The 16,472-nt window shown below is 46.4% G+C and overlaps 1 protein-coding gene across 6 annotated transcripts in view; it reads right to left on the bottom strand.

Annotated features, from left to right (window-relative positions):
• LOC118746080 (peroxisome biogenesis factor 1) overlaps positions 1 to 16,472 on the bottom strand; it is a gene marked incomplete at its 3' end in the record, with an annotated part of 48,844 nt that overhangs the window by 16,872 nt on the left and 15,500 nt on the right. For all 6 annotated transcript variants that reach the window (XM_036479858.1, XM_036479852.1, XM_036479842.1 and 3 more), the window contains 6 exon segments: positions 8,653 to 8,852; positions 8,923 to 9,119; positions 9,182 to 9,638; positions 9,918 to 10,033; positions 10,100 to 11,143; positions 11,206 to 11,320. In XM_036479858.1, the coding sequence (XP_036335751.1) occupies positions 8,653 to 8,852; positions 8,923 to 9,119; positions 9,182 to 9,638; positions 9,918 to 10,033; positions 10,100 to 11,143; positions 11,206 to 11,320 (2,129 nt within the window).

Raw genomic sequence — 16,472 nt, forward strand, 5'->3', positions numbered from 1 at the left:
ATATCTATTTATACTAATATATATTTTGAAAGCCGGGTTTTAGTGTTTTTCAACCTTCAGACACCTGCCGCACGTGTCCCAAGGATGGTTTTAGGCTAAAAAAATCTATATTTAAAGTGGGCGTGGCACCTCCAATACAAATTTTGGAATGGAATTTTTTCATACTCCATATCTCTGGAAGTGTTCATGGTGCTGTGTATGCCAGAGATGACTACACCACAACTCCACCTCAGTCAAGTGCAATGCTTGCGAGGGGTGGAGTCACCTCAGAGTCTGCACAGGACTACGGACACATCGGCAGTGGACCACGTCGTTTGTGGCCCGATCCACGGCTAACCCCAGACCACCTGAGCAGACCCACACAAACACCACAGCACAACAACATAACACAATAGACCACACCACAACCGCAACAGACCACAGAACACACACAACCGCACCACCATCCACATGCCGCCGCCAACAACTCTTGGTTCCTCCTACAATCTGCACGGTATGTCAGACCAGGATATTCCGTACTCTGACATCAGTCAAGTGCAACACCTGCCTTGGCTGGTGCCACTTTAGGGCATGTTCAGGTCTGCGCACCATGCGAGATTGGACGAGGAACTTCGAGGGCCCGTGTTGCGCAGCACGGCCGCAAACCTCAACCGCGACGCCACCCACCACCACCACAGGGCGGCAACCAGCTCAGCAGCGCACACAGCCAATGGCGTCACGGCCACACACATCTCTCACACCCCGCATTACCACACGTCTCCCGAACCACATGAAACTCCTTCAATTTAACCGCAACGGGCTTCAGAGGAAGATCGAGGAGATAACCGTCTTTATGGGAAGGCATGGTATATTGATAGCTGCGGTCCAAGAGACGAAGTTGCACAGCAATTCAACATTGTTGAATTGTGCCGGGTACAACGTGCACCGTCGAGATCGCGACCGAGATAATGGTGGTGGCTTACCGTTCATCACACACCACACCGTGCAGTATCGTCTTATCGAAGCAGACATCGACCGCAGAGGTACCACCCTAGAATGTCAGGGCATTGCTATCCGGTCAGGCGATGTTGAGCTCGAAATATTCAACGTATACATACACCCTGTCACCTGCTGCCCGACAGGATATCACCCTGATATAAGTGCGCTCCTCAGAGGTAAAAACCGAATGGTAGTAGGTGACGCACCACGATCTTTGGCACTCAAGCCTGTCAAACGATCGTAGGGGAACCAAATGGGCTGAGCAGATAGACGGTTCGACATTCTGCACAATGAACGACGACGCACCCACCAGGATTATGGGCAGCTGCTGCAGCTCGCCAGACATAACAATAGTCAGCGCTGGTCTGATAAACAGCATATCATGGCGACCTATGCTGACTTTGGCATCAGACCATCTGCCCATAGTCATCTCGATCGATAAACCAACCGACTTTGATTCCGCGGAGCACCGAACCTATATCAACTTCCCCAAAGCTGATTGGAAAGGCTTTGCGGAATTTACTGAAAACACATTGGCTGCTCTCCCCACACCAACCGACGTCCACCTTGGTGAACGTAAGTTCCGCAGGGCTGTCACCGCTGCTGCAGCTCGCTTCGTACCGGCAGGATGCATAACGGACCCACGTCCAAATTTCCCTGCCGAAGCGGCTGTTCTAGCCGATGAGCGTGACAGCCTTCGTCAGGCCGATCTCGGAGATCCCCGTATCAGGGATCTCAACGCGGAAATTCGGCAACTAGTGAACGTACATAAGCGGAAGAAGTGGGTAGAGCATCTGAAGACCTGTAACTTCACCTCTGGTGTGAGTAAGCTTTGGTCAACCGTGAGGTCACTGCCCAATCCGACGAAGCACGACGACAGAGTCGAAATTTCTTTCGGCGACCATGCTTCGTCGGACCCGGAGCGATGCGCGAGCTATTTTAGCCGACAGTTCATACTGCATCCTCCGGTGGACAAAACCAAGCGTCGAGTGACCAGAAGGCTGCACAAACTACCAACAAATTGTGCCCCCCCTGCTTTCACTTGCGCTGAAGTTCAGGTGGCCATCGAGAAGGCGAAAGCCTCCCTGGGTCCCGCGGGAGTAGCGTACCTAACGGAGGTCCTCAATTTGTCTATGATCACTCTCATCATCCCAGACATCTGGAAGGTGAGGAGAGTGTTCCCACTGCTCAAACCGGGGAAACCTGCCAACAAAGGAGATTCCTATCGACCGATAACACTCATCTCCCCCCGGTAGCGAAGACACTTGAGGCCCTGCTGCTCCCGTATTTCACGAACCACTTGACCTAAGCGAAGCATCGGCATGGTTTCCGTAAAGTGCACAGTACAACAACAGCACTTAACGCCATAAACACTCAGATAACTCGTGGTCTTAACCGTAACCGTCCCGGTGAGACCGATTCTAGTAGCGTTGGAACTGTCAAAGGCTTTTGACACTGTCAGCCAATCCACGCTACTAGAAGATATAGAGGCTCTCTCCTACAGAGGCTCAAACGGTGGTCGGCAAATTATCTGAGTGGTCGGCACTCGTCGGTAATGTTTAAAGACAAATCGAGCAAACTTAGGAAAATAAAACAGGGGGTTCCACAGGGTGGTGTCCTTTCCCCGCTACTGTTCAACTTTTATATTTCAAAGCTCCCTCAACCACCAGAGGGAGTCTCGATTGTCTCTTACGCCGACGATTGCTCGATCATGGCGACTGGGAATGGAATTGATGACCTGTGTTCGAAAGTAAGCGGGTATCTCTCCGATCTTTCTCGCTTCTTCACTGCAAAGTGTCTAGCCCTCTCCCCTACGAAATCCTCTGCGACCTTGTTAACCACCTGGACGAAGGAGGTCAGGCTACCGCTGGGAATTCACGTCGATGATACACCAATTCCGACGGTGAATAACCCCAAAATACTCGGAGTAACAATCGACAGCCTGCTCTCCTCCTCTGCGCACGCAACCGCTATTGTCAACAAAGTACAGAGCCGCAACAAAGTCCTCAAGTCGCTAGCCGGCAGTACCTGGGGCAAAGACAAAGAAACGTAGCTGGCAACATACAAGGCAATAGGCCGGTCGGTTTTAAATTACGCAGCACAAATGTGGTCGCCTATGGACTAGTAGGACGCAGTGGATGAAGCTACAGACAGCACAGAATACCGCACTCAGGACAGCGAGCGGATGCCTCCTGATGTCACCTGAACACCACCTCCATGATAAGGCGAAAATGCTCCCAATTAAGGAGCATAACAGAATGCTCTCCAAGCAGTTTCTAGTTGGGAGCCACATAAGTGACCACCCAAACAGACAGCTGCTTGCAGAGGAGCCCTCGCCTAGGCACGTCTGGAGGCATATATACGAACTACCGACAGGCCCTGAACGGCATTCACAGAGAATCAGTCTCAAGTTATGTAGACTCCCGCCCTGTGAATGCCGTTCTAGGCACACAACCACCGGACGTGGACGGGACAGAACTTTGTCTGCCTCGGGAGACCCGCACTACAATAGCCCAACTTCGCTCTGGCTATTGCAGCAGGCTCAACTCCTACTTGAGCAGAATCAACGAGGATGCGCCCAACCAATGCCCGGCATGTGGAGAGTCGCCACATGACTCCCGGCACCTCTTCACATGTCCTTAGAACCCCACTCAGCTAACGCCCCTGTCTCTATGGACAGCCCCTGTGGAAGTAGCACACTTCCTGGGCCTCCCCCTAGCTGAAATTGACGACAACGTTGATGGATGGACCGCCCCGAACGGGGCTTAGTAGCCGCTACAACAACAACAACAACAACAACAACAACGAATTGACGGACGAAGTCCAGAGGTTCATTAAGCAGCCTCTGGACCCGTCAGCATACCGACAGGCCCTGAACGGCATTCACAGGGACTCAGTCTCGAGTTATGTAGACTCTAGACAGGTGAATGCCGTTCACAAACATCGGACATTGACGCGACGTAGCTCCATCTGCCTCGGGAGACAAGAACAACAAAAGCCCAACTTCACTCTGGCTACTGCAGCAGGTTAAACTCATACCTGAGTAGACTAAATGCGGATGTGGCAAATGAGTGTCCGGCATGCGGAGAGACCCCTCACGACTCGAAACATCTCTTCACATGCCCGGAAAACCCGACAACCCTAACAGCGTTGTCCCTGTGGACCGACCCCGTAGAGGCTGCACGCTACATTCCCACGACAGCCGGTTCTACGTACCGGAATGACTCGGGTTTCACCCGACCAAGGGCTGTTGTTTCGGCGATCTAACCCCGTTTAGGTCGGCGAAGTATCTCAGAAGTTGTCCGTCCATAGGGCAACATTTACTACGCATTCTCCTACTCAGGGCTGGCATCGAGTCAAACCCTGGGCCAGAAATATACACCTGCTGTGTATGCCGAAGACGATTACACCACAACTCCACCTCAGTCAAGTGTAATGCCTGCGAGGGGTGAAGTCACCTCAGGGTCTGCTCGGGACTACGGACACACAGACAGTGGACCACGTCTTACGTGGCCCCCTGTTGCTCAAACAGAGCAGCCTCCACGGCAAACGATAGTCCGCCCGTGCAGCCCCACACACTCACACAGCAACCACACACAGTCGCCACTACACAACAACATAACAACACCACAGACCGTACCACAGCCACCACAGACCACATAACTCACACAACCGCACCACCACCCACACGCCGCCGCCAACAACTCCTGGTTCCCCCTACAATCTGCACGGTATGTCAGACCAGAATATTCCGTAATGTGACATCAGTCAAGTGCAACACCTGCCTTGGCTGGTGCCACTTTAGGGCATGTTCAGGTCTGCGTACCACGCGAGATTGGACGGAGAATTTCGAGGGCCCGTGCTGTGCTGCTCGGTCGCAAACGTCAATTGCGACGCCCCCCCACCACCACCACAGGGCGGCAACCACGTCAGCAGCACACACAGCCAACGGCGGCAAGAACATACACCTCACTCACACCCCACATCACGACACGTCTTCCGAACCACATGAAGCTCCTCCAATTCAACTGTAACGGGCTACAGAGCAAGATTGAGGAGATAACCGTCTTCATGTGTCGGCATGGTATATTAATAGCTGCGGTCCAAGAGACGAAGCTGCACAGCAATTCAACTCTGTTGAATTGCGCCGGGTACAACGTGCACCGTCGAGATCGCGAGCGAGATAATGGTGGTGGCTTAGCGTTCATCACGCACCACACCGTGCAGTATCGTCTTATCGAGGCAGACATCGACCGCAGGGATACCACCCTAGAATGTCAGGGCATCGCTATCCGGTCAGGCGATGTCGAGATCGAAATATTTAACATTTACATACCCCCTGTCACCTGCTGCCCGGCAGGATATCACCCTGATATAGGTGCGCTCCTCAGAGGTGAAAACCGTATGGTGGTAGGTGACTTTATTGCGCACCACGATCTTTGGCACTCAAGCCTGTCAAACGATCGTAGGGGAACAGACTTGGCTGAGCAGATAGACGATTCGACATTCTGCACAATGAACGACGACGCACCCATCAGGATTATGGGTAACTGCAGTAGCTCGCCAGACATCACAATAGTCAGCGCTGGTCTGATAAACAGCATAACGTGGCGACCTATGCTGACTCTAGCATCAGACCATCTACCCATAGTCATCTCGATTGATAAACCAACCGACTTTGCCTCCGCCAAACACCGGACCTATATCAACTTTTCCAAAGCTGATTGGAAAGGTTACGCGGAGTTTACTGAAAACACCTTCGCAGCGCTCCCCACACCAACCGACGTCCACCTCGGTGAACGTAAGTTCCGCAGGGCTATCACTGCTGCTGCAGCTCGCTTCATACCGGCAGGATGTAAATCGGACCCACGTCCAAACTTCCCTGCCGAAGCGGCTGTTCTAGCTGATGAGCGTGATAGCCTTCGTCAGGCCGATCCCGGAGATCCCCGTATCAGGGATCTCAACGCGGAGATTCGGCAACTTGTAAACGTACATAAGCGGAAGAAGTGGGAGGAGCACCTGAAGACTTGTAATTTCACCTCTGGTGTGAGCAAGCTTTGGTCAACCGTGAGGTCATTGTCTAATCCGACGAAGCACGACGACAGAGTCGAAATTTCCTTCGGCGACCATGCTTCGTCGGACCCGGAGAGATGCGCGAGCTATTTTAGCCGGCAGTTCATACTGCATCCTCCGGTAGACAAAGCCAAGCGTCGAGTAACCAGAAGGCTGCACAAACTGCCAACAAATTGTGCCCCCCTTGCTTTCACTTGCGGTGAAGTTCAGGTGGCCATCGGGAAGGCGAAAGCCTCCAAAGCCATGGGTCCCGACGGAATATGCATGCTGATGCTGAAAAATTTGGGTCCTGCGGGGGTAGCGTACCTAACGGAGATCCTCAACCTGTCAATGGCCACTCTCATCATCCCAGACATCTGGAAGGTGGGGAGAGTGGTCCCACTGCTCAAACCGGGGAAACCCGCCAACAAAGGAGATTCGTATCGTCCGATTACACTCCTTTCCCCGGTAGCGAAGACACTTGAGGCCTTGCTACTCCCGTACTTCACAAACCACCTGACCCCAGCGAAGCATCAGCATGGTTTCCGTAAAGTGCACAGTACAACAACAGCACTTAACGCCATAAACACTCAGATAACTCGTGGCCTTAACCGCAATCGTCCCTGTGAGAGAACGATTCTAGTAGCGTTGGACTTGTCAAAGGCGTTTGACACCGTCTGCCATTCCACGCTGCTAGAAGATATAGAGGCCTCCTCTCTCCCACAGAGGCTCAAACGGTGGTCGGCAAATTATCTGAGTGGTCGACATTCGTCGGTAACATTTAGAGATAAAACGAGTAAGCAGCGAAAAATAAAACAGGGGGTTCCTCAGGGTGGTGTCCTTTCCCCGCTACTGTTTAACTTTTATATTTCCCTCAACCACCAGAGGGAGTCTCGATTGTCTCCTATGCCGACGACTGCTCGATCATGGCGACTGGGAATGGAATTGATGACCTGTGTTTGAAAGTAAACGGCTATCTCTCCGAACTTTCTCGCTTCTTCACTGCAAAGTGTCTAGCCCTCTCCCCTACGAAATCCTCCGCGACCCTGTTCACAACCTGGACGAAGGAGGTCAGGCTACCGCTGGGGATTCACGTCGATGACACACCAATTCCGACGGTGAATAACCCCAAAATACTCGGAGTAACATTCGACAGCCTGCTCTCCTTCTCTGCGCACTCAACCGCTATTGTCAATAAAGTGCAGAGCCGCAACAAGGTCCTCAAGTCGCTAGCCGGCAGTACTTGGGGCAAAGACAAAGAAACGTTGCTGGCAACATACAAGGCAATAGGCCGGCCGGTTTTGAACTACGCAGCGCCAGTGTGGTCGCCAGGGACTAGTAGGACGCAGTGGACGAAGCTACAGACGGGACAAAATACAGCACTTAGGACAGCGACGGGATGCCTCCTGATGTCGCCAGAACATCACTTGCACGGCGAGGCGCAAATGCTCCCAGTTAAGGAGCACAACATAATGCTCTGCAAGCAGTTCCTGATCGGGAGCCACAGAAGTGGCCACCCAAACAGACAGCTGCTTGCAGAGGAGCCCTCGCCTAGGCACGTCAGGAGGCATCTATATGAACTGACGGACGAAGTCCAGAGGTTCATTAAGCAACCTCTGGACCCGACAGCGTACAAACAGGCCCTGAACGGCATTCACAGGGACTCAGTCTCGAGTTACGTAGACTCTAGACCTGTGAATGCCGTTCTAGGCATACCACCCCCGGACATTGACGAGACAGAGCTTCATCTGCCTCGGGAGACACGCACTACACTTGCTCAACTTCGCTCCGGCTACTGCAGCAGGTTAAACTCCTACTTGAGTAGGCTGAATGAGGATGTGCCGAACGAATGTCCGGCATGCGGAGAGACCCCACATGACTCGAACCATCTCTTCGCATGCCCGGAAAACCCGACAACCCTAACGGCCCTGTCCCTGTGGACAGATCCCACAGAAGCTGCACGCTTCCTAGGGTTGCCGTTAGTGGAACTTGACGACAACGACTGAGATACCAACCGATCTGGGCGGGGTTGTTGTAGCCGATACAACAACAACAACAACAGGCTGCACGCTTCTTAGGGCTGCCGTTAGTGGAACTCGACGACAACGATTGAAATATTAACCGATGTGGGCGGGGCTGTTGTAGCCGCTACAACAACAAGAATTGAACCTGAAAAATATAACAATTTTTTGTTGAGCTACATACTATAGGGAACCAATAGCACGAGTCGAGCTTAGGAGAACAATCGATTTTTTACAGAGTTTGGAGACCTCTTAAGAGGAGGTAAATTTTGCGCCGTCCGTTTTGTGGACTTTAGCATTGTTAAAACTAAATATCTTTCTCTCAACTTTTTTACAAGTTGAAGAATTTGCCAAATTGCTAAATAACGAATATTCATTCGCCTTATATTTTAGAGAATAATTCGATGATGCAATGTAAATTTGGTTTGGGATAAGTACTTGTGCGTTTACTTGAACCTCATTCGCGATTAGTATAATTTCATTCCCGAATAGTTCAATTTGAAATGTGTTTGAACTAATCTGCGCTCGAGTTAAATTGAAGTGCAAATTCTATATTAATAGGTTAATAATTGAAGTAAGTTATAAAAATAATCAAAATTACCTATTGAATAAGTTACGAACGTTTTCTTCACTTTGTCCAATATATTTCGCCAGCAATTCAGGCCCCTTTACGGATATTGTGCGCAAGTTCCACGAGCTTGCAATTCTCGATACCAGGAACGATTTACCAGTACCTGGTGGTCCATATAGCAACACACCCGCCTGATTACGTAACGGCGAATATTGGAAAATGCTTGGAAACTGCGTATAAAAAGAGAATTGAGCGCGTAAATTATGCAGATTGCAAAAATAGAAGGGCGCTAATGTTTACCCTTGAAGGCCACATCAAAACTTCCTCCAACACCGAAACAACTGACTCTAAACCAGGCACCTCTTCGACGGACAATTCTTCGAGGTCATCGTCTTGGTTAAATTTTTGGTGATTTTCAATACCGTGCAAGCAGTACGAATTCGTATTCGCTAAGGATTCTATTAAAAGCTGATTTGTAAGGATAGGATGTGTTTTGCCTAAAAGTAGTTATATATCATGGCATATGTGTAATTGTTGTATTCATCTGAAATCAACTCACTTATTCTGTAAGCATAAAATATAGCACGCTCAACGAACTGCACTAAGTCTCCTTTGTTGTAACCTTCGGTTAAGTTTGCGAATTTTCGCAAATCTAACTTTTCGGATTCAATATGAGCACACAGTTCTTGAAGTATTATTTCCCTTCCATCGCGCTCCAAACCAGGCATTTTAGTTACATTTTGGAAGAGATGTCGTCCACGCGGTGAATAAAGTCGTTTGTTTAGTGCTTGTAACGCACTCACTGTCGCAATTACTGCAATGGGATTAGTACTGGTATATTGAACAATCAATTGATGCACCGTATCGGCGATGCGGTTGTAGTATTCCCCGTCCTGTGTTGCTTGATCACCTGCAGAATGAGCCAACACATCGAGATTCTCTAACACAACAATTGAAGGTGCATTTTGCAAGCAAGTAGTGAATATGCTCCGCAAGTCTTTTTGTATCGATTCAGCCTGATAATGTACCAAAATATATAGTTTGTTTTGCAATTTGAACGCTATATATATCATTAACTTATTATAATAACCTCTTCCTTTTTTGGAAGTCGGTTAAAAAGGGCATAACTCATTACTCACTAAACACCTATTGGATTTTAAAAATAACTACTACAGCATAAAAGTAGTTAATTCTTCAATAAAAACAGCCTTAAATAGAAACAAAAATGTTAGATAGCGCCTTTGTATATTAAGGTAACGATATATATGTATGTGGTTAATATAAAAAGACCGCACCTTTCTTCCTTTGCTTCGTGAACAGTAGAATATGTCGAAAAAACAAAAATAAGGTTTCTTAACCAACTCATCCAATATCCTTTCTACCAGCACAGATTTACCGGTACCAGATGCACCTACGGTTTTCGAAATTTAATATAGCTGTAACTTTGTTCTTCAGAGGCATTTATGCCTGTACTTACCCGCTATAAGTACATTTCCTTGCCTAAGTACTGAATTCTTGGAATCCAAACACAAATCCATTTTCAACTCGCCCACTAAATTGGCAACTATTTCATTATATGCAGGCAGTTTTATTAAATCCTTAACAGTTAATGGGGATTCTATTTTCGGTTGAACTTCAACGGTCTCAGCGACCTTACGAACCAAATCGGCAGCATAGATTTTTGACTCTTTTAAAAATTGCGAATCTATAACACAGTAGCGGAAGTGTTCCGGCAAAATGCCAACAGTTACAATTAGATCCTCCTCCAAACGTACAACCTCGTCCTGATTCAGTAGCATGGATGACTTGTTTGTTTTCTCAATAACGTATCGTTTAAACGCGTTTTCAATAATCTTATAATGTGTTTTCTTTTGGGCGAATAATTCTATTTTTTCTACGAAATTAACCACTGACGCTTTTGGTTTAAGTACTACTTTCTCCATTTCTTTCAAATTCAATTTCTGCATGAGATTCAAACAAACTTGAATGCTTGTGTGCGCAGTACAGGGTAGCTCATCATCAGCCAGCACACGTACTTTTACATAGTATTCCTGTTCACTAGGTGTCTTCATGCAGTAGATGTTGTCCAACTCCAAAAATTCAGGCCAGTTACTTTTGCTCAGAAATACGTCTGAAATTTGTGAATTTGTTTGCCACTCTCCGTTTATTGCACGAAACTCAAATATATGAGTGCTTTCACGACGCAAATCCTTCTTTAAACGAATCATTTTGTCTTTACGGCTAGTTTTCGCAAGCGAGTCTGACCGTGTTAACTTTTTAATATAGCTTGCCGTTGTAGAACGAACCAGTTGTGACTCGCCGTTTGCGGCAGTTTCATTACGAATTTGAGCGGTGGTGCTGCTACGTACCAAGTGACTTGAAGTTTTACCGCTTGACTCACTGGTATCAGACGAGGTGTCATTGCTGTTGCCATTTGTCATACCTTTGTACAAGTTTGGAGCTATAACCATTTCTGTGTTGTGGTCAATTCGTCCATAGGTGACAATGGGACGCAGTCGATCTTGAAATGTTTCAGCAATTTATTTTATGGGTATGATTTGATACTCGAAAGTTTGGACTTACCTACTGTTAAGGCCACTTGCATTGACTTGTTTATCCATACTATAAGAATTTGTGTGGAATTCACAATCCGTGTTTGTTCAAGAACGCTGCTTGCGATTTTTTCACTGCTAAGCTCCTATAAAAAGTAAAGAATTTTTAAGTGCTACGCTTGTTTATAATCATCGCGTAGATAAAATAAAAAAATTTAACTAAATTAAGAAAAATAAAAAAGGAAAAAATAAATTCAACAATTTTATTGAGCTTAGAACCGATTTTTATGAAAAATTTTGTGGAAAAACAAAAATAAATGTACAAAGTTAGACGAGAGAGGCTTTGTAATCCCAAGTGCCTGTTTCATATCGCAGTGATCGCGGTTGTAGAAGTCTGATAAGATCTGGTCATCTCCGAAAAGCAGCTTTAACTTCTACATTTGTAAAATTATTGTTGATTTTCCACGACATTTTTCATAGAAAACGGCCCCAAAACTCAGTAAAATTGTTTAATATAATTGTTACGTACATTGCCATAAAATAACAAAAAAAAAACACAAATAAGGGACAAAATAAAATAAATTTATATCAATGCCGGCCACACAAATACTAGAGCGTCTGTATAAGTGTGTTTGTCAAGCGTGTGAGAAGCGAAACCATAAATTCGTGCTTACACATATGTTGTTGTTGTTGTAGCGGCTACAACAACCCCGCCCAGATCGGTTGATATCTCAGTATTTTTCGTCAAGCTCAACTAGCGGAAGCCCCAAGAAGCGTGCAGCCTCAATCGGGTCGGCCCACAGGGGCAAAGGCGTTACCTGTGTCGGGTTTTCGGGCATACGAAGAGACATTTCGAGTCGTGGGATGTCTCTCCGCATGCCGGATACTCATTTGGCACATCTGCGTTTACTCTGCTCAGATATGAGTTTAACCTGCTGCAGTAGCCAGAGCGAAGTTGGCCTATCGTGGTTCTAGTCTCCCGAGGCAGATGAAGCTCCGTCTCGTCGATGTCAGGTGGTTGTGTGGCTAGAACGACATTCACAGGTCTGGAGTTTACATAACTCGAGACTGACTCCTTGTGAATTCTGCTCAGGGCCTGTCGATAAGCTGACGGATCCCGAGGTTGCTTTATGAGCATCTGGACTTCGTCCGTCAGTTCGTAAAGATGCCTTCTGACATATCTTGGCGAGGGCTCCTCTGCAAGCAAGTGTCTGTTCGGGTGTCCACGTCTGTGGCTCCCTACTAGGAATTGCTTGCAGAGCATTGTGTTGTGCTCCTTTATGGGGAGCATTATCGCCTCGCCGTGTATGTGGTGTTCTGGCGACATCAGAAGACATACAGTCAATATCCGAAGTGCAGAGTTTTGAGTCGTCTGCAGCTTCGTCCACTGCATCCTACTAGTCCCCGGCGACCACACTGGTGCTGCGTAATTTAAAATCGGCCGGCGTATTGCCTTGTATGTTGCCAGAGACGTTTCTTTGACTTTGCCCCAAGTACTACCGGCTAGCGATTTGATGACCCTTGTTGCAGCCTTGAGCAGACTGTCGAAGGTTACTCGGAGTATTTTGAGGTTATTCACCGTCGGAATTGGTGTATAATCGGCGTGAATTCCCAGCGGTAGTCTGACCTCCTTCGTCCAGGTGGGGAACAAGTTCGCAGAGGATTTAGTTGGGAAGAGGGTTAGGCTCCTAGCAGTGAAGAAGCGAGAAAGCTCGGAGAGATACCGGTTTACTTTAGAACACAAGTCATCAATTCCATTCCCAGCCGCCATTATCGCACAATCGTCAGCATAGGAGACAATCGAGACTCCCTCTGGTGGTTGAGGGAGCTTTGAAATACAGTAGTTAAACGGCAATGGGGAAAGGACACTACCCTGTGGAACCCCTGTTTTATTTTTCTAGGTTTGCTCGATTTGTCTATAGACATTACCGACGAGTGCCGACCACTTAGATAATTCGCCGACCATTGAATAACTTGTTAAAGAAAAAACAGATTTTCAGTTGGGCAGAAGAACATCAGAAAGCTTTTATTACTTTGAAGAAGAATTTCAGCACCAGTACTATGCTACGCAGATTTTAAAGACTGATGCTTCCAATTATGCGCTAGATGTGGTCTTGTCGCAAGGGGAGATAGGAAAAGATAGAACAATAGCCTTTGCAAGTAAATCATTAAACAAACATGAACTTAATAAGCCAGTGATTGAAAAAGAACTACTCGCAATTCATTGGGCATCAACTATTTCAGACCATATCTGTGTGGCAGAAAATTTATAGTCTGCTCCGACCACAGGCCGTTAGTTAGTTTATTTACTCATAAGAACCCATCGTCAAAATTAACTAGAATTCGAACAGACTTAATGGATTATGATTTTGAGATAATCTTTAAACAAGGAAAGATGAACACAAAAGCAGATGCTCTCTCCAGGATAGTGCTAGATTCTAAGAAGTGAGCAGAAATGATTCCTACATGTAGTGTTAATGTATTAACTAGAAATATGAAAGAAAAATTAAAGAAGGGCAAAGAAGAAACAGACACGGTAGAAGTGCGTGCCCTTGTAGGTACCTCGATTTCAGGTGAGGAGATTGATCACCTCCACATTTGGAACGCGACATCGATTTCGAATTTAAGGTACGTGAAGAAACTCGAGTTCAGGAAGTTAGGGAAGATTGACGATAAAGTGAAGAATCCAGAAAGAAATTATAAGAATAAAAATGAAAAAAGGGCCCAAGATATGAACATTTTAGCAGAGAAAGGTGGCATAATTGTAGAATACAGCGAAAAATTACTATCAGAGTTAAAATTGATTTTGAGGAAGTTGTCATTCGAAGCGAATAAGCAAGCAATTACTAAGCTAGCGTTAGCAGAAAATAATAAGATTTTCGAAAAAATAAGCATGCATGAATTTAAGAAAGTATATAATTAGCTGCAAGAATTGAAATATGAAAAATGTCTGGCTGAGGCCATCTAATAACTATAGGTACATACTAACCCTTCAGTGTGAGTTAACCAAATTTGTTGAGGCAATTCCTTTAGAAAACAAAGAAGCAGCGACTGTAGCGAAAGCAATAGTAGGTAAATTTATATTAAAATACGGCTGTTTTAGGAAAATGAAGACAGACAAAGGCACGGAATTTACAAACGAACTCTTAAACATATGTACGTTGCTTAAAATAGAGAAAACAACCTCAACACCTTTTCTTCATGAGACTTTAGGAACTAGAAAGGAACCACAGGGTTCTCAACGACTATTTGATGACCATGCAAGGAGTAGATAATTGGGATGAAATGATTCCATATTACGTCTATAGGTATAATTCAACTCCACACACAACTACGACATATACTCCCTTTGAGTTAGTCTATGGCAAATTAAGTGCATTACCATGTGAGATAACAAAGAATAGAGAGACATTATACAATATTGATGATTATGTAAAAGAATTGAAATTGAAACTGAAACGCGCACACTACAAGCAAAAAAAAATTTCTTACAATCAAAAATTGTGAATAGAAATAAGCAGAGCAATGTAAAAAAGGCAAAATTCCAAGTAGAAGAATTTGTATATATAAAAGTAGGAAACAAGAGAAAGTTGGAAAAACCTTTTAAAGGTCCATTCAAGATTATAGATCAAAAAGGGCCAAATAGTACATTACTGATAGATAAAAAAAAGTAGAATTACATAATAATAATTTAAACAAAAAACCCTATCTACTCGTATAAATTACTTTGAATTTTAAGAAATTACAACTAATTTAGATTTTTCTTGAGGGGTAGGATGTAGTGTGCCTGACCTATATCAAACTCTTGTGGCTCATATTGCTGAGTCGGCGTATTTGTTGTGACGATCGAGTGTGGATTGATGACACATGCAGAACACTCGTAATGGATTGCACTTTGGCTTAACGTGTGGCGCCACATGTGGCACACTTAACGCTTGCTATTACAAATGCAAGATCGGGTGAGAGTGATGTGGGTCAGCGTATACAACATGAGTACCAAAAGTAAATAAAGAATGAATGTAAATGAGGGGAAATAGCTTAGGGAGTAACCAAGCAATGTGATTAGTTGAATGACTGACAGGTCCAACGCTACTAGAATAGTTCTCTCACAGGGGCGGTTTCGGTTAAGGCCACGAGTTATCTGAGTGTTTATGGCGTTAAGTGCTGTGGTTGTGCTATGCACCTTACGAAACCCATGCTGATGCTTCGCTGAGGCAGGTGGTTCGTGGAATACGGGAGTAGCAAGGCCTCTAGTGTCTTCGCTACCGGGGAAAGGAGGGTTATCGGGCGATAAGAATCTCCTTTGTTGGCTGGTTTCCCCGGTTTGAGCAGTGGGACCACTCTCCCCATCTTCCATATGTCTGGAATGACGAGAGTGGCAGTAGACAAGTTGAGGACCTGAACTGCCGGCTAAAATAGATCGCGCATCGCTCCGGGTCCGACGAAGCGTGGTCACCAAAGTCTATTTCGACTCTGTCGTCACGCTTCGTCGGGTTGTACAACGACCTCACGGTTGACCAAAGCTTACTCACACCAGAGGCGAAGTTGCAGGTCCTCAAATGCTCTTCCCATTTCTTCCGCTTATGTACGTTCACAAGTTGCCGAATCTCCGAATTAAGATCCCTGATACGGGGATTTCCGGGATAGGCCTGACGAACGTTGTCACGCTCATCGGCTAGAACAGCCGCTTCAGCAGGAAAGTTCGGACGTGGATCCTTAATACGTCCTGCTGGGATTAAGCGAGCTGCAGCAGCAGTGACAACCCTGCGGAACTTACGTTCACCTATGTGGACGTCGGTTGGTATGGGTAGTGCAGCGAAGGTGTTTTCAGTAAATTCCGCGAAGCCTTTCCAGTCAGCTTTTGAAAAGTTGACACAGGCCCGGTGATCCGCGGAAGCAAATCGGCAGGTTTATCAATCGAGATGACTATGGGCAGATGGTCTGCTGCTAGGGTCAGCATAGGTCGCCAAGATACGCTTTTGATCATACCAGCGCTGACAATTGTTAGATCTGGCGAGCTGCAGCAGCTGCCCATAATCCTGGTGGGTGCGCCGTCGTCCATTGTGCAGAATGTCGAATCGTCTATCTGCTCAGCCAAGTCAGTTTCCCTTCGATCGTTTGACAGGCTTGAGCAGAGTTGCCAGACGTGGGGATTTCGCCCCATTTTGGGGATTTCTGAAACAATTTGGGGATAGATTTTTTCATTTGGGGATGTGGGGATTTGATGGGGATTTTTGTTTAGTTTAAAATATCCATATTGAAATTAAAATACATATCGATGGCTGAGTGGAAGATCGA

This window comes from Rhagoletis pomonella, unplaced genomic scaffold (assembly GCF_013731165.1).
Source record: "Rhagoletis pomonella isolate Grant_MI unplaced genomic scaffold, Rhpom_1.0 Rhpom_scaffold_00001, whole genome shotgun sequence".
Classification (NCBI taxonomy): Eukaryota; Metazoa; Arthropoda; class Insecta; order Diptera; family Tephritidae; genus Rhagoletis; species Rhagoletis pomonella.